The sequence below is a fragment of the Salvia hispanica genome, chromosome 3 (assembly GCF_023119035.1).
Source record: "Salvia hispanica cultivar TCC Black 2014 chromosome 3, UniMelb_Shisp_WGS_1.0, whole genome shotgun sequence".
In the NCBI taxonomy this organism is placed as follows: domain Eukaryota; kingdom Viridiplantae; phylum Streptophyta; class Magnoliopsida; order Lamiales; family Lamiaceae; genus Salvia; species Salvia hispanica.
Genome location: NC_062967.1, coordinates 2,986,993 through 2,996,703, shown reverse-complemented (window position 1 = coordinate 2,996,703; position 9,711 = coordinate 2,986,993). Strand labels below are relative to the sequence as shown.

At 34.3% G+C, this 9,711-nt stretch overlaps 3 protein-coding genes across 8 annotated transcripts in view; 1 reads left to right on the top strand and 2 right to left on the bottom strand.

The window, feature by feature from the left end:
* The window catches only part of LOC125213021, a 4,958-nt gene extending 4,629 nt beyond the window's left edge, over positions 1–329 (bottom strand). Inside the window, exon 1 of one of the 2 annotated variants that reach the window (XM_048113368.1) lies at positions 67–329. The gene's annotated coding sequence lies outside the window, so the exon portion shown is untranslated. The remainder of the gene's footprint in view (positions 1–66) is intronic. The other variant, XM_048113367.1, reaches the window with a different exon arrangement.
* LOC125213020 (ubiquitin-NEDD8-like protein RUB2) overlaps positions 1–4,871 on the top strand; it is a 5,361-nt gene extending 490 nt beyond the window's left edge. Inside the window, exons 1-4 of one of the 3 annotated variants that reach the window (XM_048113361.1) lie at positions 2,832–2,991; positions 3,843–3,975; positions 4,052–4,102; positions 4,604–4,871. In XM_048113361.1, coding sequence (XP_047969318.1) covers positions 2,899–2,991; positions 3,843–3,975; positions 4,052–4,102; positions 4,604–4,698 — 372 coding nt within the window. In that variant the 5' untranslated portion in view covers positions 2,832–2,898 and the 3' untranslated portion in view covers positions 4,699–4,871. Of the gene's footprint in view, positions 1–2,831; positions 2,992–3,842; positions 4,103–4,603 lie in introns of those variants that run through there. The other 2 variants (XM_048113359.1, XM_048113360.1) reach the window with 2 other exon arrangements.
* A 108-nt stretch (positions 4,872–4,979) lies between these two features.
* On the bottom strand, positions 4,980–9,435 carry LOC125213018 (probable protein phosphatase 2C 59). Of its 3 annotated transcripts, none has more exons than XM_048113356.1 (10): positions 9,348–9,435; positions 8,975–9,021; positions 8,208–8,260; positions 6,775–6,902; positions 6,320–6,418; positions 6,055–6,213; positions 5,846–5,932; positions 5,665–5,756; positions 5,413–5,487; positions 4,980–5,333 (listed from the first exon to the last, which is right to left on the bottom strand). In XM_048113356.1, exons 1-10 carry the CDS (start codon positions 9,412–9,414, stop codon positions 5,178–5,180), a joined length of 963 nt encoding a protein of 320 aa, XP_047969313.1. In that variant the 5' UTR covers positions 9,415–9,435; the 3' UTR covers positions 4,980–5,177. The 3 variants fall into 3 exon arrangements, with proteins under 3 accessions (XP_047969313.1, XP_047969315.1, XP_047969314.1); XM_048113358.1 differs by lacking the exon at positions 9,348–9,435 and adding an exon at positions 8,476–8,530 and having other exon boundaries at positions 8,975–9,103; XM_048113357.1 differs by lacking the exon at positions 9,348–9,435 and having other exon boundaries at positions 8,208–8,530; positions 8,975–9,103.
* Positions 9,436–9,711: the final 276 nt, after the last annotated feature.

The following is a 9,711-nucleotide window of genomic DNA, read 5'->3' as shown; positions in this document are numbered from 1 at the left end:
GAAATTGAATCAATCTACCGGCAAAAATCGCGATCTTAATATGTTGAAAATTAAAACAAAACTGACAAACATATATTGGCAGTGGTGGGTTCTCGGAGAAATCTTAGCAACGGATGGAAGATTTGGCGACCCCCAACGGCCGGCTAATTCCGCCAAATATTGTGCTTGCTCAAATAAACGACAAGGAAGACGGGTGTTTTAGAGAATGGCGTGTGTATCAACAATTTGGATCTCTCACATAAGGTATATCAGTGGCTTCAGCCTGGGTAGGGATATACAGAATTATTGGAGATGTATCTTGATTGCAAGCGGGTTGCTCATTGTATACCGGGTTTGTGGATATCCATGTCAGGGCAAACAAAAACTAGATAAGAGATGTATCTAGGCCTTATCTAGGCCTATCAGGGCAATCAAACGCCCCCTAATGGTAAATTGGTAATCGACAAACATGATATACTAATACTAAAAAAAGCATATTGGTGAAATGTTCACATTCCCCTTTATTTGGACTGGTACTACTAATTATGTGTAATAGAAATATACAAGTGTGAAATTGCTAAAGTATATATCAATAAAAATATATTGATGCAACAAAATGAGTACTCTATTTTTTAAGTCGGGGACCATAATAGTAATAGACAGTACTCCCTCCGTTTCACTATAGTTGAATCATTTTTTTATTTCGGAAAGTTTCTTCATAGTTGAGTCATTTTCATATATAGTACAACCTCCGTCCACCAAAATTTATCTCATTTTTCCATTTCCGTCCGTCCCCCAAAATTTGTCTCATTTCACTTTTAACATTTTTGGTAGTGGACCCCATATTCCACTAACTCATTTCTATTCACATTTTATTATAAAACTAATATATAAAAGTAGGACCTGATACAATCCATAACTTTTTCTTACTCATTTTCCATTACATTTTATTAAAACGGTGCCTTGGGTCAAAATGGGACAAATTTTGGTGGACGGAGGTAGTAACTTTTTTCTCTTTCTTACTTTATTCTCTCTACTTTATTCACTTTATACTTTATTCTTTCTACCTTTTCCTCTCTCTTATTTTTTTTTAATAATTTATTTAACACACTCAATATCCTTTTCTTAGACTCCGTGCCTAAAAATTTTGCCTCAACTATAGTGAAACAGAGGGAGTATTAAAGTTGAAAAAACATTAGGAGCCTATTTAAATTGTGTAATATTACTACTACTATTAAATTCAATGGTACTGTAGTAGCTATAGTAGTGCAAAAAGAAGCGCAAAAGGGTAGTCGAGGGGGAGTGATCAATTGCTAACTCATTATTTAATTGCTAACCACAACTAATTTAAGGTCATAGGATTTTAGAAAACGCGTGGTCTACAATTTGTCACGTGTAATTTTCGTTTTCATTAATTAAATCGAAAAAGATAAAAAAAAAATCAAATTAGGATTTTGGATGAAAATGTCAATATAGTGTTCCAAAAATATCAATTCAATGCTTTGAGAATGTCAATATAATGCTTTTAAGAATGTTAACTCATTGCTTATATTGACATATTTTATATAGTATATTGACATTTGTGTTGTACAATAAAATTAAAAAAAATTCATTTTTTTTTCAAATTTTGACGTCGGAACATATGCATGTAGTATATCGTTGGAATCCTTACAAAATTATCTTTAATTTGATATATATGTTATATGAATTTAAAGTTTTGGGATTTCTTTTAAAAGTTAGTTATAACTAATTTTATAGTTAATTGACATTAATACCCCTATTAATATTTTTTGAAATTAATCCTATGGTCTTATTGACGTTTTCCGTTGATTGTATTGACATTTAGGGATTAATGATCTAAGCCCTTAATTTGAATATCTAATAGAGTAGCTATTATTTAATTATAGTTAGCAATTAAGTTATGAGTTAGCAATATAATACTCCACAATACTTAATTGCTAACTACAACTAAATAATAACCATTAGATTTTCAAAAAGGCCTAGATCATCAACCTTGAAATGTCAATACGATCAACAAAAAACGTGACCATAAAATTAATTCCAAAAAATATCAATAGGGGTATTAATGTCAATTAACTACAAAATTAGTTATAACTAATTTTTAGAGGAAATCCCAAAACTTTAAATTCATATAACATATATCAAATTAAAGATAATTTTATAAGGATTCCAACGATATCCTATATGCATATGTTCCGACGTCAAAATTTGGAAAAAATTCAAAATTTTTTAATTTTTTCGTAAACAAGCAGAAATGTCAACATACTATATAAAATATGTCAATGTAATACATGTAAAATGTCAATATAAGCAATGAGTTAGCATTGTGTTGACATTCTCAAAGCATTGTGTTGACATTCTCTAACACTATATCGACATTTTCATTAAAAACCCTAATTTGGAGTTTTCTTTTTATCTTTTTCGATTTAATTAATAAAAACGAAAATTACACGTGGCAAATTGTAGACCACACGTTTTCTAAAATCCTATAACCTTAAATTAGTTGCAGTTAGCAATTAAATGATGAGTTAGCAATTGATCATTCCCTAAATAGCATATTCTAAAATCAATTTTATTTTTAATTTTTGAGTCAAAAACACCTGTTTTTAGATTTTAACTTAACCCAAACCATTTTTTTTTCAAATTTTATGACTAAGAAAAACATAATATAGAGAAATTTTTTTAAGTTTGAGTTCAATATAAATAGTTTGAGTAAAATCATATTTGTAACATTTATGCTAAATTCAAATTAATGGTTGGATATGCTATAATATCACATAATAAAAATCCAAGTAAATTAAATATGAATATATAAATAAGGCGAAGTTGGGAGAAAAAGAAAAACCTGAAATTGGTAGAGGAAATCAGCGGTCTCACACCTCAAGAGCGTAATAAAGGATGCAGATATTCGTCAAAACCCTAACCGGAAAGACAATTACGCTCGAGGTTGAGAGCAGCGACACCATCGATAATGTCAAGGCCAAGATTCAGGTCCTTCATTTGCTCTGCTCTCTCTTTTAATGGATTTGTGCCGTGCTTTATTGATTGTCTGGTTTGTTATTGTTTGTACCGATTCTGCTGCAGGGATGATCGATTTTGAGTTTCTGATTGTTTTAGTTACTTCTGAACTTTATTAATTGATGTGGACGGGGCTAGGGTTTTCTGGTGGTGAGTGATTAATTTTTCCTTTTGAATCGCTTCGCTGGAAGTGTTTGCTATGAAATTTGAGTATCTGTTTAGCTAGGGTAGTATTGGTCATTCTCATAGGTAGATTTTTGGAGGATGAGATGACAATTGAAGGGTTGTGTTGTGAACTGTGATGATTAGGACAAGATTTGGGCATTTTGATCAATGTATTCTCCTATAGGTATCACTTTAGTGTTTTGATAACTAACTATGTATTGGAAATGGTATTAGGGGGAGTTTACTTATCTATGTGAAGAGTTGGTGTTATAATTCAAGCTAATCTCGTTTACTTTGATGAATTGATTAAGTTTGAGCTTGTTTGACCATCTCATTCTTTAAATATTTAATCCTATGTAGTTTTATCTATCTATTCTATCACTCAATGTTAGTAGTGGTCGCTTTTTGGGCCATTCTTTGTAAAAAGTGCACTAGATTGTGATCAGTTACCAGAATCCGTGGCAATCCTAGCGTGTTATTGTTCAACTATCTTGTTTTTGCATAAATGCAGCCTTTGTTGTTGGGAGAAGTTACTTTGCTTCAGTTACATGTGTACCGTCTAATTTCAGGGCATTTTTAATTGATCAATCATATTAGGTGAACATAGTTAACCTTCTGTCTGTAATGAATAATTGAATATGAGTGGCTGCTGATTTCAGGATAAAGAAGGCATACCTCCTGACCAGCAGAGGCTAATATTTGCTGGTAAACAGTTAGAAGATGGCAGGACCTTGGCAGATTACAATATCCAGAAGGAATCAACGCTTCACCTTGTTTTGAGACTTAGGGGAGGTACAATGATCAAGGTTAAAACCCTTACTGGGAAAGAAATTGAAATTGATATTGAGCCAACTGATACTATCGACAGAATCAAGGAAAGGGTTGAGGAGAAAGAGGGAATTCCTCCGGTGCAGCAAAGGTTTGTTTTTTATAACATGAAACCAGTTTCCACCAACACATTGTCATGGAGTACCTTTTTTTTGTTGTTCGGTTTGTCTTTAATAATTTTTCCAAAAATTCCTGTGGGTTGAGATTGTTTGTTTGTCTTTCTTCATGAGCATTCTTGTCACATTAATTTTCCTTCATGCAATTAATCAGATGGCTTGAATTAGTGAATTGTATAGCGTTTTCGCTCCCATATCCAAGCAATATAAGTATAGCACAATAACGGTTCATTATTTATATGTATTGTAATGAATGATTTATCTACTGATGTGCTGATACTCCTCATGATACCAATCAATATATTTTTCTTCCATTGTCATTGTTCTGCAACTCTATCTGTTGTGACTACGTTAGTTGAAGGCACGCCTGTTAATTATAACTTTTGAATTTGTTTCTCAAGATATACTGAATTGCCCATTTTTTGAAGTCTGGTATTTGAAAGCTATATGATCTCACCAAGTCATTCACATTGTAGGCTCATTTATGCTGGCAAGCAGCTTGGAGATGACAAGACTGCCAAAGACTACAATATCGAGGGTGGATCGGTTCTTCACCTTGTCCTGGCGTTGAGGGGCGGTGCTATACTATAGATCATGTTCTAAATAGCAATTTATAAACTAAATCCCTATGCTTTGCTATTAAATATCGAGTGGATTTGAGTTTTTCTCCAAGTCAATATGCTATGAGGGCCTTGAGAGAGATATTTTGCTTTGAATCAATATTATTTCCTGCTTCAGACTCAATCTCCAGATGCATTGTAGATCTCAAGGAAAAATACATACATAGAGCATCACAACACATTTCATATTAATGTTCAGTACTTTGGAACTCAAGTTGCACACTACAGTCACTAATAAATAATCCCAAATTTCATATAATGATATATAGAACTCAAGTTACAGACATTCTTGGTTCTTATAGAGTCTTCTTCTTAAGTAGTGCGTTTTAGCAAAGACTGGTTGGGTCTCTATCTATTTTACAGTTCAGTGCTGCTGCACAAGCTTCCTATTGCTTTTTCCTTTTATGTTCGAACGAAGAAGAAATCAGTCTCATTGGGCGGCATGAGATGATTCCTCTTCGGCAGCCAGAAACCGGACAACTACAATGGTGATGTTATCACCACTCCCTCTCTGGTTAGCTTCTTGCAGCAGCCTCTTTGCTGCGTCTTCGGGATCTGGGATCGGCTTAGTCATAGAAACAGCTTCCTGAAAGTTAAATGTGGGTGAGAACGACCAACAGACAATCACAATCACATAAACTTGAAACTATATCCAGAAGGCGGACCTCATTTGTTACCACGTCCCAAAGCCCGTCGCTAGCAAGGATGAGAAACTCGAGTGTGTCATCAACTTTTTCCTCCTGGGACACATTCAAGAAAGACGAGTTATATGCCAAACGAAAAGACAAAATATATATGCCCTTTCAAGTAATGAACTCTTTATCACTTTAATATGCAACTACAAATCTATAAGTATCATTACTATCAAGGAGATTTGAATTTTTGGAACACCGTCTGTAACAAGTTAGCGAGTGTACCTGAATATCCGGGTCAGCAACCACATACTGCTTCAGCAGTCTATCACCAAATGCACGAGATACTGCAAGCACTCCTCCGACTCTCCAAGTTCCTGTAGAGGACACTTGGATGATGAGAAAATTCCTGCAGAAGATAGCATACTAAAACGAGGTTTAAAGAGATGAGCGTGAAGGCATTTACCAGCCCACATCACAAAGCCACCAGCATCTTCAATCCGTTGTCTCTCATCTGTCTGGTCAGGTTTGTGATCTCGAGAGACAGCAAAGGCTGCAAGAACAAACACAACCATTGATTTAAAATTGCAACATTTCCAAAATGCATCTTATCGCCTCCACGAAACAGTGCTTCATAAAGAAAAAGAGAACGACGAAAAATATTCCGACTCTTACCCTCACCACCCCGGCAAATGACAGCTCTTGAATCTCCAACATTTGCCACTAGTAAGCGGTCACCAACAAGGATAGCTGTGGAAGCAGTGGATCCAGCATCCCTGTTCTGATTGTTCTCAGATTTCAGGAATTCTGAATCTGTATGATTGTATGCATCGGCTGGAATAAGAACAAGTTAGTTTAAAACAGTATGTATGAAAACAGTATATATATACAAAAGAATAACTTATTTCGAAGAGAATAGCAATAGCATCACGAGACATACATATAGCTGATTTAGTATCAGATATAAATTTTGGATGCCTTATCAGGTTGCTGAAAAGGTTTTGTTTGACATATTCTGCAGCTCGAGCTCCACCGTGACCTAACCAAATAACCAATGGAAGCTAATTAGAATGATGAAATATTGTTAATATACTATACAGGTTAGAGTGAAACATATTAAAGTTAACATCAGATGCAATAAATGCCAAACATATTCATCATCATCAGAAATCATAACTTTTTCTACAGAATATCAAGATAATAGTAGTACTTGTTTTGAACTAATCGTGATTGTAATTGTCCAGCCACTTTTGCCATCTTTTTGTAGACTTGATAAAAGAGTCATAGAAAACTGAAGTTCCTAAAACGTGATGCTAAACGAGGAATAATATTTTTCCATATTCACAACATTTGAAGAGGGGCTGATTTTGCTCAAAAGTAAAAATAGAGAGATACCATCAAAGACTCCGAAGAGACCAACCACCTCTCCATCAACACCATCAATTCTTGTCTCGTAAAAGTCCTCCATTGAAGATCTTTTGCCTGGAGAACTAGCATATCCATAGCTAAACTTTCCGTTCTGGCTGCACCAAGTTAATGCGCTCAATGTTAGATTGAACTGAGCCACTATAATACACTTATCAGACACGTCAATAAGTCAATAAACAATTAAGGTGGACACCAAACCTTTATGTGGAAAATAATTCAAGGAAAAACAAATGAATTATTTAGATGGAGTATTATTTTGAGCTCAATGAAACAATGGCTAGCTAAGGAAACAGTACTATGAAGTTCCTTTTATTCAGAATATGGATTTGGAGACATTATACCTTAAGGAAAAGACATGTCATTCTACGTCACTACACATGGATCTAGAAACATCCGTTCGATGGTATATATTTCAAACAAGCGAAGCAAGTATAATATAAGTGACACTTTGGTTGAAGGATAAAGATGATCTTCCTGGTCATCGATTACTAGCATTTTAGTACATAAATTTATCCAAGTGTCGTGCAACAGAAAAAAACTAGACCTTTTTATGGATGTTGGCCGTCAAATATGACCTTTTTCTAGAAAAATAATAATATCAACATATGAGACAACCAACGGTTGGTGAAGCTATTTGACACATGGTAAGGTAATTTAATAAGGCCCGTGAGGAACTGCCACTATCTGGCGTAAGCAATCAGATCCCTCAAGTATGAAAGAATAGAAAGTTACGTTCTACCAAAAATTCTATAACGACGGATCAGGAAGTGATATCATTCCTTTTATTCCGGACATTGGCTGTCAATGTTGCACGTGGACAACAACAAAAAATACTAGTGTTTTACCAAATAAGACAACCATCAGTTTGTTGTCAAGCTTTTTGAAGCATGTAATGGTAATCTTAAAGCACATTAACAAGGCCAATGAGGAACTGCAATTATCATGCGTAAGCAATCAGATTCCTCGAATATGAATGACATACACACGTGGCATAAAAAGTTAAGATTTGCTGGAAGTTCTACAATGATGGAAAACAATATCTGAAAGGGGACAAAGCTCAAGTTCTACACACAAAACTTCCAAAAAACTTAAAGTAACCAACCAATCATTGCGACTGTTAAAAAGGAAAGATTTTCACACGCTACAACAATGCAGGATGTGGAAACTGACCCATTTTTCGTGGACATAAAAAAGTTGTAGGGAATTAAATAGACAAAAGGTAGGGAAACTGATAATACGGGTTAACATCCGTTTGATCTTATAGTTATTTATCTTGATAAAGGCCTCATCCGTATAATGCAAAACTTAAGAAATATTCAATTCAAGCACAATGAATCCAAAACAGTCCAAAGAAACATAACATGAACAAGAATACAAAATAGATAGGGTGAGAAAATCACCTAAGGCCACCCCCACTGACTGGAGCACTATCGACGTGGACTTGGCTTGTCGACTGTGAGAATACTGAGTTTAGATAACCCATGTGATCAATCACTCTACAATTTCCTTTCCAATTCAAACTTTCTGTTTTTGCTTCAATACGTTTGACCCTCTTTCCTAATGAATAGAAGGAATTCACCTATTTTCTTCCTTATAATTCCTCTAAGAAATCTTAAGGAGCTAAAATTGGGGAGATGTATTATTAATTAAAAAACGGCAAGATCAAACCATCACAGCATCTGAAATTGGTTCAAATACAGTCAAGGATATTTTTCAATTTATCCTGCAAAAAAAGGTTAAAAATTACATCTTGATTCACTGAAACACGGCAAGCGAAGCAATAAAACACATGAAACTTCATATTCAAGTATAGATCTAATATGCATGTGCAGAATAATAAGAGCCTTAAAAATGAAAGAAAGTAGCAACCGTCCAACAACCCTTTTCATCTCCAAAACCCATCAATCCACTAGAATATGATAAAATTCGAGCAACTCTACATATATATGCCTGTGGGTGCAAATCATAAGAAAACCCAAATTACAAACTTCCATCTTTTTTCATTTTAATCCCCAAAAAATCCAGTCTTGATCAAAAAAGGATTTAAGAAACTTCCCTATAAGAAGCTTTCATATATCAATAAAGAAAATGCATGAAAACCACATAAGGGCATATTCTTATCATACATGAAAACAACCAAAACATAAGCTAGAGAGAGAGAGAGAACCTGAAGTATTGGGCAGGTAGAGGAGAAAGAGACTTTAGAAAAGAAAACTGAGAAAAAATGTCAAGATGAAGAAAAATGGAGAGAGAGATGGGGTAGGGGATTGTAATAATATAATTATTGGAGTAGTTCAATCAGAGAATATAAACTACTACTTGTATAAGTAAAAGTAATCAAATCAATCCCTCTTTTTCATTATCTCCTTGCCTCTTCAAGATTTGATTTTTATCTTTTGGCCTTGAAAGAAAAGGTGCATACAGATTCATTTCATGACTCAGCTTGTTTTCATTTGCCTGATTTGGGTTGTGGTTTAGTCATGCTAAAATTGAGTTGTGACTCAGTCAACACACATTGCACATACATATATAAACTGTACCTGCAAAACTGAGGCAGCCCAACACTTGGCTTACATGCAGCAAGATCCAAGGTGTTTTGATATTCATATATCCTTAAACAATCTCTCCTCTCTCTCTCCAATGGATATATGTTAAGTAGACAGCTATAAAAATCACAACGGTAGAGCAATAATAATGGCAAAACATAAAAGGTGGGAGTCATACAAATAAATATCTTTGTCGAAAGGGAATGGATAAGCACATCTTGTTTCCTAATTTTAAATGTTTTGTGCTACTATTTCATTCCACCAAAATTATACAACAATTATTTCATTAGGCATAGACAAAGAATGGGTAATCTCTAGAAGTACTAATAATAATTAGTAGTTTCATAAAATTATCAAA

Coding starts and splice junctions, on each gene's coding strand:
- LOC125213018 (XM_048113356.1), bottom strand. CDS start 9,414: ATGAATATCAAAACACCTTGGATCTTGCTGCATGTAAGCCAAGTGTTG. Junction 6,419..6,774: donor TCTCTTCGGAGTCTTTGATG/GTATCTCTCTAT, acceptor TTATTTGGTTAG/GTCACGGTGGAGCTCGAGCT. Junction 5,488..5,664: donor TTGCTGACCCGGATATTCAG/GTACACTCGCTA, acceptor AATGTGTCCCAG/GAGGAAAAAGTTGATGACAC.